The sequence below is a fragment of the Scyliorhinus torazame genome, chromosome 6 (genome assembly GCF_047496885.1).
Source record: "Scyliorhinus torazame isolate Kashiwa2021f chromosome 6, sScyTor2.1, whole genome shotgun sequence".
NCBI lineage: Eukaryota > Metazoa > Chordata > Chondrichthyes > Carcharhiniformes > Scyliorhinidae > Scyliorhinus > Scyliorhinus torazame.
Genome location: NC_092712.1, coordinates 310,984,880 through 311,000,032, shown reverse-complemented (window position 1 = coordinate 311,000,032; position 15,153 = coordinate 310,984,880). Strand labels below are relative to the sequence as shown.

The 15,153-nt window shown below is 43.9% G+C and overlaps 1 protein-coding gene across 5 annotated transcripts in view; it reads right to left on the bottom strand.

The window, feature by feature from the left end:
• ulk4 (unc-51 like kinase 4) overlaps positions 1–15,153 on the bottom strand; it is a 633,709-nt gene that overhangs the window by 351,443 nt on the left and 267,113 nt on the right. For all 5 annotated transcript variants that reach the window (XM_072510060.1, XM_072510064.1, XM_072510062.1 and 2 more), the window contains one exon: positions 12,035–12,168. In XM_072510060.1, coding sequence (XP_072366161.1) covers positions 12,035–12,168 — 134 coding nt within the window. The remainder of the gene's footprint in view (positions 1–12,034; positions 12,169–15,153) is intronic.

The following is a 15,153-nucleotide window of genomic DNA, read 5'->3' as shown; positions in this document are numbered from 1 at the left end:
CATCTCAGACTAAAGGGACAATCCTTTAAAACAGAGATGAAGAGGAATTTCTTCAGCCAGAGGGTGGTGAATCTGTGGAACTCTTAGCCGCAGAAAGCTGTGGAAGCCAATTCACTGAGTGTCTTTAAAACAGAGATAGATAGTTTCTTGCTTAATAAGGTGATCAGGGGTTATGGGGAGAAGGCAGGAAAATGGAGATGAAAAAATATCAGCCATGATTGAATGGCGGAGCAGACTCAATGGGCCGAATGGCCTAATTCTGCTCCTATGCCTTATGGTCTTATAACGAAAGTTAGTTTTGGCAAGGCGAAAGGGTAACGTCCGCAATTGGGATATCTTCCCCCACCATCTTCCCGAACATCTCTGCAAAGTACTCAGTCGGTGTTGGGCCTTCCATCCCCTCTGGCAGCCCCAAAATCCAAATGCTTTGCCTGCTGGACCGATTCTCTTGATCATTCACCTTGGCCTTCAACGACTTGTTCACTTCGGCCACTAAAGACAACTCTGCTTCCAGTGAGGCCATCCGATCAATGTGGCTCGAAAGGACCCGATCCAGATCTTTTATCTTGGCTCCGTGGGCTTCCACGGTTTCATTGGTTTTCTCCAGAGCCGCTCAGATAGGGGCCAAGGCCTCCTCCATGGATTTCCGGAGATCCTCCGGCACAATCTGCCAGTGTTCATCTAATATCTTCGGCAAGGTACTAGAAAGCACCTCGGCCGTTAGTGGAGTGGCCGGAGCCCCAGAGCCTGCCTCCGCCATTTTATCTGCCGACAAACTCTGAGAGGCTTCCAACACCGCTGACGAACTTCTGCGTCCACCTTCTTTCCTCTGACTTTTCGGGACATTTCAATCATACACAGGATCCCTACAGCTGAAGGTGATGCATAGAGCTCACCATACAAGGGCGAGGATGAGCCGGCTCTTTGAGGGGGTAGAAGATGTGTGTGAACGTTGCAGGGGAGGCCCCGCTAACCACATTCATATGTTTTGGTCCTGTCCAAAGCTGGAGGATTACTGGAAGGAGGTATTTAGGGTAATCTCTAAAGTGGTGCACGTGAAACTGGACCCGGGCCCTCGGGAGGACATATTCGGGGTGTCGGATCAGGCGGGGTTGGAAACGGGCACGGAGGCAGATGTTGTAGCCTTCGCTCGTTAATCGCCTGAAGGTGGATCCTGTTAGGGTGGAGATCAACCTCTCCACCCTGTGCCCTGGTGTGGCGGGGGGACCTGCTGGAATTCTTACTGCTTGAAAAGGTCAAATTTGAACTGAGGGGAAGGATGGAGGGGTTCAACAATTCATGGGCATTATTCATTATGCACTTTCGAGAATTGGAACACATCGAACATTATGGGGGATGGGGGCTGGGAGGGTTGGGGGGAGGGGGACTGTATGTGTTAATGGTGACTATGGGTGATTCCTGATTTCTCTTTGTCATTTGTTTATGTTTACATGCGGGCCAATGTCTGGGATTTGGTGGGGGAATGGGATCATTGTTATTGATATGGGGATTGACATTACATTTGTTACTGATTATTGTTTATTGTTGGGTGTAAATTTGGGAGAAAATGTGAAAAAGGAGAATAAAAAAATATTTTTTTAAAAAAAATTATACACAGGATCAAGGAAATTATGTTGGTTTTCAAAAGAAAATCCCACTGATGCTGACAGAAAGGGGCAAAAAGTGCAGTTCTCTAGTGGGAACCTCATGCACGTCTTCCCCCTACATTACACCACCTGAAGTCCCGCAATGTAAGAGGTTAATCTAAATAGTCAGTCTAAGGGCTAAATCGCTGGCTTTGAAAGCAGACCAAGGCAGGCCAGCAGCACGGTTCAATTCCCGTACCAGCCTCCCCGAACAGGCGCCGGAATGTGGCGACTAGGGGCTTTTCTCAGTAACTTCATTGAAGCCTACTTGTGACAATAAGCGATTTTCATTTCATTAGCAATTATGCAAGATCACATGACAGCAGAAGATACTAAAAGATAGCTCTATGTGAAGCCTCTTGTTACTGTACTGTGTATAGTTCGAAGAATTCTTCATAAAAGTTAAGGTTTACCATCAGCCTTGCCTCCAGCAATCTCTGTTGGTCCTATAACCAAGGACTAACTGAGACCCACAATGATGATAACAGAAGGGGTAAATTGAAATCTAATCTGCAGCTCCTCAGATCATCCCAAAGTACGTTACAGCGAACTAAGTATTTGAGAAGTCATTGCTGTGATGTGGGAAACACAGCAGTTACGGCATTGAGGACCCGGGCATATCTTTTCTACATTTGGAGAAGGTTAAGTACGCTATTAGAGGGTGGGCAGAAGGGTTCTACCTAAGATGGCAGCCATTCATTTCTTTTTTAAGGAGCTAGTCACCGTAAGCTGTTGGGGGGGATTAGTTTAGTTTTGGGGGCTAAAGTTAATATGTGTTTTTGCCCGTTTGTCTCGTTTTCAATTGCATAATTTTGGTTAATTATTTTGGATGGTTTTGTTTAATAAGTAGGGTGCTCTTTCCAAGGGCCGGTGCAAACTCGATGGGCTGAATGGCCTCTTTTTGCACTGCAGGGATTCTATGGGTTCGAATTCCAGCCCTGGGTCACTGTCCATGTGGAGTTTGCACATTCGCCCCGTGTCTGTGTGGGTTTCACCCTCACAACCCAAAAGATGTGCTGGGTAGGCGGATTGGCCACGCTAAATTGCCTCTTAATTGGAAAAAAAAATAATTGGGCACTCTAGAAATTTATTTTTAAAAAACTCAGCAGTCAATTTCCACACAGCAACCTCCGATAAGCAGCAAAGAGATAATGAACAGATTGCCTGTTCTTGTGATATTGATGGAGGTAAAAATATTGGCGAAGACACCGGTGATAATTTCCCTGCATCACTGACAGCTCTATGCCTGTGCCTGAGCTATAGATTCTGCAGCTTGTTTTGCCAATTCTGTTACACTCTCCCTGATGAATCAAGGCGGCCATAAGTATTGTTGCTCTGTGAGGTCCAGATGTTTTATTTCCAAGTGAAACATTCTATTCGTGGGATCTAACAATGGATAGGACAATGGCACATTTAACTGGCATCCCTAACCCTCTATTTTTGTTTCCTTACACTTTTCTGACATTCAAAGTCTTTCTTGCTCCTTTGACTCTTCCTTCAAGCAGCACATACACAATTCAATTCCTGAACAGGTGGGAGAATAACCTATGTGCTACTTCCCAGTTCTAATTAGAAACTACAAGGTGACTTGCAGAGTCACTGCAAGGGAAAAAAACTCTTGGAGATTTCTCAACAGTGGATTAACCAGTCACAGACCAATTTGCTGCTGGCTTCTTTAGACATCTTCAGAATTCGGACGCAGGCTAAACTGAAAATTCCCAGTTGATGTCAAGAACTTGTGCATGCGGCCTGTGACCATCCTAAGGGAGGATGCAAGACCAGATGTTGTTTCTGTGACTTATAAATATTTAAATCAGAGTCTTTCATGTTTGGCTTGCTGCCCCTGCCACATCTGCAATTAGAAATGCATATAAAGTACAAGTTGGGTGAAGCTGCTTCCGTCCATTTTTGCCCTGTCGCACACACCTCGTGCACCTAGAATGTTAAGAAGAATATGGTCCCCATAATAAAGTTCATTTAATAACTTCCCAGGGGCTAACAAATTATTAATTTAAGTCAGTAGCATTGTTTATTCTAACTATTTCTGGGTGGAATGAATGAACATCTTAGTTATTGATTTGTTCTTTTTTATTTGTCAACAAACTGCCTAACCCCCTCGTGTGAAAACTGTTCATGCAGCGATAGATGCTTAATCTGCTTCGTCAATGGACACGTTCATGCGAGCAGAGGTGTGAAATAATCATGCAAGAATATGCCAGTTGGAATTTTCAGATCGACTGTTAAAAACCCAAGTCTCTCAGAGTTGAGGAGCGCAGCAGCTGGGAGAACCGACCCTGCTTGGACACCGCGGGAACAGCTGGGTGACGCATCGGATTGAAATGCCGGGATATTGCAGAGTCAGGGAACAAAACAGTCAGCTGTGACATTCAACCCTGTTTTGCTTCTGACTCTGTGATGGCTGAGCATTTCAGTCTCTTGGTATTTCAATCGGTTGTGGGACTCAGCTGTTGCAATGACATGCAAACAAACTTTGCCCCACAGCTAGTTGTTCTGCTCCTGACTGCGATGTCATTCCAATCAGCGGCAAGATTCAACTGTTTCGTCAGGTTACACAGTAATGCCGTAGCATAATGTTGGTGAGTCTGAAGCCATATCGTCTTTACCTCCCAGCAAAAAACTTTTTATTTTAGTTATCGGATTCCATCCATCTTCCCAGTTGACTTACCCAAGCTGAAACCAATGGGTGCTACCTTGGTGTCCTGCACAACTTGGGAGCTGAATTGCAAACTCAAATCTATTAATCTGGCCATCACAACATTTCCAAAACATATTCCTACTTATGCTGCAACTGTTGATAACCTCATTCATAACCGTGTCACTGCTAGGCTAGAGAGTAGAAATTGACATGCATTGTAAGCATTTTTCAACGCAATGGACCCAACAGCACGGAATTTAGCAGTGAGATGGTCAATGCCCAATCTGCGCAAGCAATAGGGTCAATACAATTCTTTGGGCACCTCGCTTAGATACCTGCAATTGGAGTTAGATGTCTTGCATATGTTAATTAGTGGCTCGATGCCTGTTGAAGCAAATTTCTGCAGAATTTGCGAAGAATGAGGGCAGCTGGTTGAGGGCTTATTCCGCTTACAGTTCTCCAGTAGCCCAAGTAAAGCAAGTGGCCCAACATTCAGCATCTTCACTGTGTGAGCTGCCTGAGGAACAGCAACAGGTGCCCACAGTGCATGTATTTGTTTTTATTGATACCCAAGGATTTCGCAAACATATTCACCATTCTGCCAAAACTCATGCCTCATGCTCAGTCTCAAACGCCTCATCCATGGAAGCCACGGTGACTCCCTGATGCATTGATGTCAAAGCCCTCATCCTTAGTTACAGATCTCACCAGGTCCTTTCCCATTCTATCTCTGCAACACCCTTCAGTCTTACATCCCAGCTGGTACCCTCCGCTCTTTTATAACTTCTCTTCGTATGCATTTTCCCCTTTAGCCTTCGGTAATTATGCTTCTGCCCTCTGAAACTCGTCTTCTAAAACTCACTCCACCTTGCTTCACTTTGCCCCCACCTTCAAAAAAAGCCTCCTCAACCAGAAAGTCAATCAACTCTCCGAATTCTTCATCGAACCCTGCCTGGTTCAGTATCCAATCCCCGTGAAGCAGACTGACATATTTTACTGAAGTGCAGTTTATGATTGTTGTGGCCACGCAAGGAAAATACTGCAAGTCACATTCCTGATAATAATAATAATCACTTATTGTCACAAGTAAGTTTCAATGAAGTTAACGCACTCATCAAAATAACACCAGTTATCCATCTAAAGCTGAAATTTTAACAACAGGGTTTGCAACTGTTCAGATGGGCTGAATACACCCTTGCTGCTTTGTTTGTGGCATTGTTATCCTTGTGCTTTGAACAGCATTCAGGCACCACATAATAATAATAATAATCCTTTATTGTCACAAGTATGAAGTTACTGTGAAACGCCCCTAGTCACCACATTCCGGCGCCTGTTCGGGTAAGCTGGTACGGGAATTGAACCCGCGCTGCTAGCCTTGTTCTGCATCACAATCCAGCTGTCTAGCCCACTGAGCTGAACCAGCCCTGGACAGAAATTAATAGGCCTTTATCCAAAGGGGGATCAAACATTTGCATTGGGATTTGCTTTTTAAGCACTTGCCATGACACAGGCCCTTAGCTTACCAATAGCCCCTGCTGTGTCCAAGACTTGACTCTGGTATTTAAAGGATGTGGCAGCATAAATATCAAGTTAGTACACTGGGGAATGGAGCAGACAGAAATAGGAAGTTCCAGATGCTCCAAGTGAAAGAGAGAACCAAGAGGCTGGCTAGGAGGAAATATTGTACTAAGAGGTTGCCCTGGTGATTTTTTAAGAGCATGAAAGCAATAGATAAATTGTTTATTTTGCACATGAAAGTGAATTAAGCTAAAATAGCACAGATTACAATTGGAAAACTTGAGGACTTTAGTTTGAAGGCAGCTTGGAAGCCAAGTGCCCAAGCACTTGCTGTCGTGAGCTGTCAGATCATTAGAATATTTCACATTGCTGCCTGGCAGCTAGCGCCACTATGAATGAAAAAATGAATGAAATGAAAATCGCTTATTGTCACAAGTAGGCTTCAATGAAGTTACTGTGAGAAGTACTGAAAAAAGGCCAAGGTTTTGGTGTGGCAATCACATGTGGGTTGGGCAGGGCACAAGAAAAATTCACCATTCCTGTTGGCAGCTGCACACAAAGGAAGCAGTTTGGAGAAGGGCTGATTCTCTAACTCATGTTGCTTTTGAGTCTGGTTCCCAGCTGGGAGTCATAAACAAAATCTACATACAATAGCAGCTGTTGATGCCACTCAGTCATCTCCACGTTTTATTCTTCACTTACTTTTATACTCTTCTCCCATTTCCACTTGGCAGCAGCCAAGAGTTACAGGTTCACCATCTGGCTTTAAGAAAATGGAGGCCACGCATAAGCTGGCACTCGGAAAGTCTTACAATAATCTCCAACACCAATAAAAATGAACTTTTTTGCCCAGGTTCAACTTTTTTCAACTTGTTGCTGGACTTATCTCTCAAGGGGTTAGCTGTTAAGGCGACGCAAAGTATTATCAATAGACATCAGCCCAGAACAGGCATTTATGTCTGGGAAGGACCCCTAAGATTGTTTTGTCTTATACAATGTTGGTCTCAGGTAGTAGTTAGTTAGTCACCCCGTGTAGCACGATTTGCAAACCTAATCTTCAACATTCCACCTTAGGTCTGATCAGCAAACCAGGTACCGCAGAGGTAACCCATGTTGTACGCCCCTCCTATTGGTCACCCCTCACTTGGTCGCTCTTTGTCTCTTGAACAGCATATCCAGAATCCAAGACGAAACTAAACAGTGGGCTCAATCTGATCTGGACATTTGTCAGATCCACATAGGGAGCAGATATTCAAATCTTCCTTACGGCAGAACTCACCCTGTTGTAGCTGTCATTAGAACAGCCTGGCCTCACAACTGGTTAGAAGGGAAATCCGATACAACTCTATCCAACATGAGATACGAAGCAAGCAGTTAGCAACTTTCTCAAAAATGTTACAGATAGAAAATAGCAGGAGGCCATTCGGCCCTTCGAGACTGCTCCGCCATTCATTATGATCATGAGTGATCATCAAATTCAATAGCCTGATCCCGCCTTCCCCCAATATCCCTTGATCCCTTTAGCCCCAAGAGCGATATCTAATTCCTTCTTGAAATTATACAATGTTTTCGACTCAAATACATTTTGGTGTAGTGAACTCCACAGATTCACCACTCTCTGGGTGAAGAAATTTCTCCTCACCTCGGTCCTAAAAGGTTTACCCCTTATCATCAAACTATGACCCCTAGTACTGGACTCCCCCACCATCAAAAACATTCTTTCTGAATCTACCCTGTCTAATCCTGTTAGAATTTTATTAGTTTCTATGAGATCCCCCCTCACTCTTCTAAACTCCAATGAATATAATCCTAACTGACTTAGTCTCTCCTCATATGACAGTCTCGCCATCCCAGAATCAGCCTGGTAAATCTTCGCTGCACTCCCTCCATAGCAAGAACATCCTTCGTCAGAAAAGGACACCAAAACTGTACACAATACTCCAGGTGTGGCCTCACCAATGCCTATACAATTGTAGTAAAACATCCCTATTACTATAAAATCCTCTCGCTATGAAGGTCAACACACCAATTGCCTTCTTTACTGCCTGCTGTACCTGCACGCTTACTTTCAGCGACTGATGCATGCGGTCTTGCTGAGTACTATCTACCTCTCTCAATTTACACCCATTCAAATAATAATCTGCCTTCTTATTTTTGCTACCAAAATAGATAACCTCACATTTATCCACGTTATATTGCATCTGCCATACATATGCGCATTCACTCAGCCTGTCGAAATCCCGCTGAAGCATCTCTGCATCCTCCTCACAGTTCACCCTCCCAATTGGTGTCCTCGTACAGATCTCTGCTGCAAGTCGCTATTCACTCTCTGCCAATCGGGAAAAGACCCATTTATTCCAACTTTTTGCTTCCTGTCTGCTAACCAGCTTTCTATCCATCTCAAGACACTACCTGTAATCCCATGCGCTTTAACCTTACATAGCAATCTTCTATACGATACCTTACAGAAAGCCTTCTGAAAGTCTAAATAAACCATATCCACTGGGTCTCCCTGGTCAACTCTACTAGTTTCATCTTCAAAGAATCCCATTAGATTTGTCAAGCATGATTTCCCTTTTATAAATCCATGCTGAGTTTACCTGATTCTACCGCTGCTTTCCAAATGCTACGCTATGAAATCCTTGATAATGGAAGCAACTTCCCTACTACGGACGTTAGGCGCACTATATAAACAGCGAATGTTTTCTTTCAATGTTTAGAGCGAGAGGATATTAATTTCTGATAGTCCTAAAATTAAAGGAGAGTAGAAATGGAAATGCTTCACTCAGTGGGTAGTTAGAATGCTCAGACCTCTACTTGTAATTTAAGAATTATTCACCACTTTCTCTTTATATTATTGTGCACTCAATCAGTCCACATTCGGAACCATGCCATTTTAAAAAAGTGACATAAATTAATGGGGTGAGAAGTTGAAATTTCCAGCCTGAGATATTTTCATGCCAGGAAACATGAAGTAATTGGCTTAATCTTAGTTCATCTGGATACAGTATCAGAAGCCAGTGAACCTACCCCACTGTGCAATACATGCTGCTGTAAAAACTTAGCCCTCAGGGGACGAGAGGGAAGGAACCTACAGCTTCTGTTCCTCGCTGCACAGCAAAGTGAAGAACTGGGGCATGTCAGGAAATCAGAAGGACATGTTCTAATGTGTTACAATCTGAGACAGGACATTTTAGATTCAAAACATAATTTTGCAGATTGTTAGCAATAATATCATCATATATCTTATATGATCAATAACAAATAGATTCTCGGCAGGATGGATCATTCAAAGAGTCGCCAATAATTTAATCATAAAAAGGACATTGCTCTATGAGAGCAGTCCTGAATTGGGAAAGAAAACATAAAATAATAAAAATAAGAAGGTCACTTATTATTTTCTAATTTACAAGCAGGTTCAGCAAGTGAATGACACTATTTCTGTCATGCAAGAGGGGAGGACAAAAATAGAAGCCCAAAACATGGTTTAATAAAACATCATTGTAACAAGAGTGGGGGACACTCTCAACTGACTTAGATTAGGGATATAATAGCAGGCTAACTACTTCAAAGCCAGTATGAACAGCATGATGGAACAAATTGCTTGAATAGTGTATTTTAAATATTTGTGGACTTTTATTCTTTCAGTAACAAAAAAAAAAGCCAACTTCCCTTTAGATTGCTTTCCCAGAGCAAATGTCCATTTATATTGCCCATGTTCTGAGGTAATTCAGCAGCTTCCATCAGGATGTTTGCCGGCAGAACCATTTTCAGTCTGAATGGATCATTTGTTTCCAAATTTGGCAAAAATTCCGACTGCGGTATTGACAAATAAACAAGACCAACTACTGGAAATATTACCCCAGTAATCAAATCTTACTGTGAACTCTTAATGTCAGGAAATGAGAGCATTTATAGCAGTGTGCATGCTGACCTTGCATGAGGAGACAGCATTTGGATGCATGCTGCCCTATTTGGAGTTTACCTTCATATCAGGGATTGCCGGTTTGAATCTGCTAATCCTATGGTTGTTTAATACTTTTCCAATTTATAAGAACTGTTTTTGCAACTAAATAATCAAATTGCACAGTTAAGATCATCCAAGATAAATAACATTGAGTTTTCAAACAGAAGTACTAGATGGAATCATCTGATCTCACCAGAATGGGATACGGGGCGGTCAGTGGCACTTAATTTGGCAGGAGGCAAAAAACCTGTTTCCCAACAGCGAGATAAGCTGTTGGAATTTTGTCCCCCTGACCTTCAAGCTGGGTTAAAGGCAGACCGGACTGAGCTTCCCAACAAACAATGCCAGGAGCCTCATTTGCATGCATTGGCCTCTCATGCATGCTCATTAAAAGGCCTAACAAGGGCTCATGTGGTTAGTTATTTCTATGTTGCCAAAGCAATGGAACCACGATAGAATCTTGAGGGTAAGGGAGACAGGTGGAATAGTGTCATAGGGAGGCTTCTTGCATAAGGCTCACATCGCCCTAGTCAAAGAGCAACACCCATGTGCAGTCATGAATAAATGAGAGGAACATCCATCGCGCATCCTCCATTTCATCTTTCATCTGGAAGAGGTGCGATGGAGATGCCATGCTAGACAGAGACCAGGCTAAGGGCTTAGCATATGTCATTGCAATGATATCATTTATTATCTGTAGGTTTGGATATGTATTAATAATAATAATATTTATTGTCACAAGTAGGCTTGCATTAACACGGCAATTAAGTTACTGTGAAAATCCCCTAGTCGCCACATTCCGGCACCGGTTCGGGTACATGGAGGGAGAATTCAGAATGTCCAAATTACCTAACAGCATGTCTTTTGGGACTTGTGGGAGGAAACCGGAGCACCCGGAGGAAACCCACGCAGACACGGGGAGAACGTGCAAATTCCGCACAGACAGTGACCCAAGCCAGGAATCGAACTTGGGACCCTGGTGCTGTGAAGCCATAGTGCTAATCACTATGCTACCATGCTGCTGCCCACAATATTGTATTTTGTTCAGAAACTTACATCCCACATAACTGAGGAAACTTTAAATGAAGAAGTATTCCTGGAAGCCCACATGATGTAGACAGCTCCAACCAAACATAGACCACCTTCGAAATTTAAAGTGAAGTAACAATCCTACAATCCTTTCTTCGCCCCTACGAAGCACAATATCTCAACCCTGCACAACACATCATCATACACGTAAGAACAGTGACATCCCCAACCAAGTCAAACTAGAGACCTTGAAATTATACCAACACCCAACTGCAAATTACGACCATGTTCACAGCATATCAGCTATTCAAATGTACTAGTGTACTGCTCACTAAGTAGTAAGGTAATTAGCCGTAGTTCTCAAAGGATGTAGGCATCTGTCTCATTAAAGAGACAACTGGTTCTATATAGCTTGAGAGGAACCCAGAAGTACGAGTTACAAATTGCCCAGTGATCTCATGACAGATGTAGGATTGAAATTGGTTTGCATTCGGTGTAGGAAACAATCCCTACATTGGAGCTGTAAGCCCAATGGAGCTGGGAGGAACACTCCACAACATCCACATCCAGTTAAGTATGTTTTATTCTTTCACAAGCTTACTTGTTGGTGGCTTTAGGAGCTCTGATCAGGATGCAATTCCCCAAGCCAGCTGGCCCATTCATTTCGGAAAGAATCTGTCCACAGCCTTTGATAACCCAATGTTCTAAGCTCCACTAATGCTACACTATGGCCAGTCTTTTGGAAAGGCATTAAGAAAGCTTCAAAGCTGTATGCAACCAACGTCTCACACTTCCGTTGAAAAGCACGTTACCAGATAGTTCAAGCTGGCACGCATCCAATCATAGCCGAATAGAATATGTTGTTATGACAGTTTGAACCATGTACCTTACAAAAATGACTGTGGGGACTTGATAAAATGATTGAGTACACCACACTATGCCAAACAGTAACCAATTTAGATGATCGTATTTTTCAGAACCTCAAAACAGTTTTAATCATGTTTGATACAAACCTCACATCTCCTTTAAACTCCAGGGTTTTAGCTGAGGTCACAATTAGCAACAGAGGTAACAGTTACAACGCACACAACTTGGCACTTCTGCCATTGGGGGCAGCCACTCCAATACAACGGCAAATTTTCACAAACTGCACGTAGAGTCAGAATATGGTAAGTAAACTACTGTTTCCACATATCATACATTATTTGTTCAATTTACCTAGAATTCCAGGCAGCTCTTGAACGATATGACAAATTAACAGATCCAGACATTTGGAAAGGTATTCATTGTTGTTTTGCTGTTCCTTCCCCTGAGTGGCTTTTCTGCTGTCTCTTTCAATGTACATCACTAACCTGCAGTTAACAGAATAGAGTAGATTAGTACCAATGGCAAGCACCGAAACGTATTAGCTTTGAAAGGTTTCTCATGATAATCCCTATTTTATTTAAGGTTACACATATTCAATGCTCCCTTACAGTCATATGACCCATAAATGCAATTATTGGTTTACAACATGCATGCCATATAACTTCCTGGCACATAAAATGCAATCACTATTCCTCCACCAGGAATGCCATCACACATCAATGCTTGGCGTGTATATATACCTCCTGTACAAAAAGGCTATGTATGTGTCAGTCGGTGCGATTTAAAATCAAGATCAAAATTCAAATTACAATTTTAAATCACAAACCACAAAAGATTATCTAATGCTACATTTATGTGACAGTATTACTTCATGAAATTATTCTGAAATATGGGCTAAAGCTACCAATGCTGTAGTTTTGGTACAGATGCTTCATTTCTGTCCCTGGCCACAGTACGATCTTTCACATTCTTATTTATGATTATATTCCGGGTAGAATCTTAACAGAATTTGGTGCCAGACTCAGACTGAAAACAGGCGTATAACTCTCCAATTGCGCAGACCAAATTTCTCTCCAATTATTTAGCCTCTTAGAGAGAGAAAAATGTGTGGGCATTGTCATAATATACACACAGGTATATGATGGTGCAAAGACAGGCAGTGCAGATCTGCACAGAGCTGAGTAGTGGCCAAGCTTGCCACACTGGAGACTGTGTCGAGATTTCGCAGGATATTGCCGCTTTAAATGGGCGGAGCCACAGTTGTTGCATGTCATGGCCCCGGCGTCAGGACGCTCCTTGCGCCACCGCTCTCCGCAATCTTGTCAAAAAAACTATGGACTTCCAGTGGCTCCCCGCTCATGAGCAAGAGTGGCGTGAGCTCAGAGCGAAACTCACCAAGGCCCTGGTACTGGCATTTTTCGACTCCTCCAAGGAGACCAAGACCTCCACCGACGTGAGCCAGGCTGGCATGGGGCAGTACTCCTCCAGCGGGATGAATCCTCCTCCTGGGCCCCAGTTGCATATGCCTCTAGAGCCATGACGCCTATTGAGCAACGATATGCTCAGATTGAAAAAGAATGCCTGGGCCTCCTCACAGGGATTGACAAATTCCATGATTACGTGTACGGACTCCCCAAATTCACGGTCGAGACAGAACACAGGCCATTGGTTCACATCATCCAAAAAGACCTCAATGATATGACGCCACGGCTACAACGTATCCTCCTCAAACTCCGGCGCTACGATTTCAACCTGGTCTACACCCCGGGCAAAGAGCTCATTGTGGCCGACGCACTCTCTAGATCCATCACCACGCCGTGTGAGCAGTCGGACTTTGTCTGTCAGATAGATGCTCAGGTGAGGTTTTGTGCATCCAACTTTCCGGCCACTGATGAAAGGGTTGTGCAAATTTGTCAGGAGACGGCCAGCGATCCTTTACTCCAGCGGGTGATGCGACATCTTACCTCCTCGTGGACTACTTTTCCAACTACCCTGAGGTGGTCAGACTGACTGACCTCACATCAGCAACCTCAGTCATCAAGGCATGCAAAGAGACTTTTGCCCATCATGGCATTCCACTTATAGCTATGACTGATAATGGCCCTTGTTTCTTCAGCCAGGAGTGGACGGATTTTGCCCGGAGGTACAATTTCACGCACGTCACTTCAAGCCCCCATTACCCTCAGTCGAATGGGAAGGCCGAAAAGGGGGTCCACATTGTTTTTTTTTTAATTAAATATTTTATTGAAAATTTTTGGTCAACCAACACAGTACATTGTGCATCCTTTACACAATATTATAACAACACAAATAACAATGACCTATTTTATAAACAAAAAATGAATAAATAATAAATAACAAAAATGAAAACTAGCCCTAATTGGCAACTGCCTTGTCACAAGTAACACTCTCGAAAAATATAATTTAACTGTCCAATATATAATTATCTGTAGCAACGACCTATACATACTATACAGTATATATTAACAACCCTGAGAGTCCTTCTGGTTCCTCCTCGCCCCCCCCCCCCCCCCGATCCTGGGCTGCTGCTGCTGCCTTCTTTTTCCCATTCCGTCTATCTTTCTGCGAGGTATTCGACGAACGGTTGCCACCGCCTGGTGAATCCTTGAGCCGACCCCCTTAGGACGAACTTAATCCGCTCTAGCTTTATAAACCCCGCCATGTCATTCATCCAGGTCTCCACCCCCGGGGGCTTGGCTTCTTTCCACATTAGCAATATCCTGCGCCGGGCTACTAGGGACGCGAAGGCCAAAACATCGGCCTCTCTCGCCTCCTGCACTCCCGGCTCTTGTGCAACCCCAAATATAGCTAACCCCCAGCTTGGTTCGACCCGGACTCCTACTACTGTTGAAAGCACCTTTGTCACCCCCATCCAAAACCCCTGTAGTGCCGGGTATGACCAAAACATATGGGTATGATTCGCTGGGCTTCTCGAGCACCTCGCACACCTATCCTCCACCCCAAAAAATTTACTGAGCCGTGCTCCAGTCATATGTGCCCTGTGTAATACCTTAAACTGAATCAGGCTTAGCCTGGCACACGAGGACGACGAGTTTACCCTGCTTAGGGCATCTGCCCACAGCCCCTCCTCGATCTCCTCCCCCAGCTCTTCTTCCCATTTCCCTTTTAGTTCATCTACCATAGTCTCCCCTTCGTCCCTCATTTCCCTATATATATCTGACACCTTACCATCCCCCACCCATGTCTTTGAGATCACTCTGTCCTGCACCTCTTGTGTCGGGAGCTGCGGGAATTCCCTCACCTGTTGCCTCGCAAAAGCCCTCAGTTGCATATACCTGAATGCATTCCCTTGGGGCAACCCATATTTCTCGGTCAGCGCTCCCAGACTCGCGAACTTCCCATCCACAAACAGATCTTTCAGTTGCGTTATTCCTGCTCTTTGCCACATTCCATATCCCCCATCCATTCCCCCCGGGGCAAACCTATGC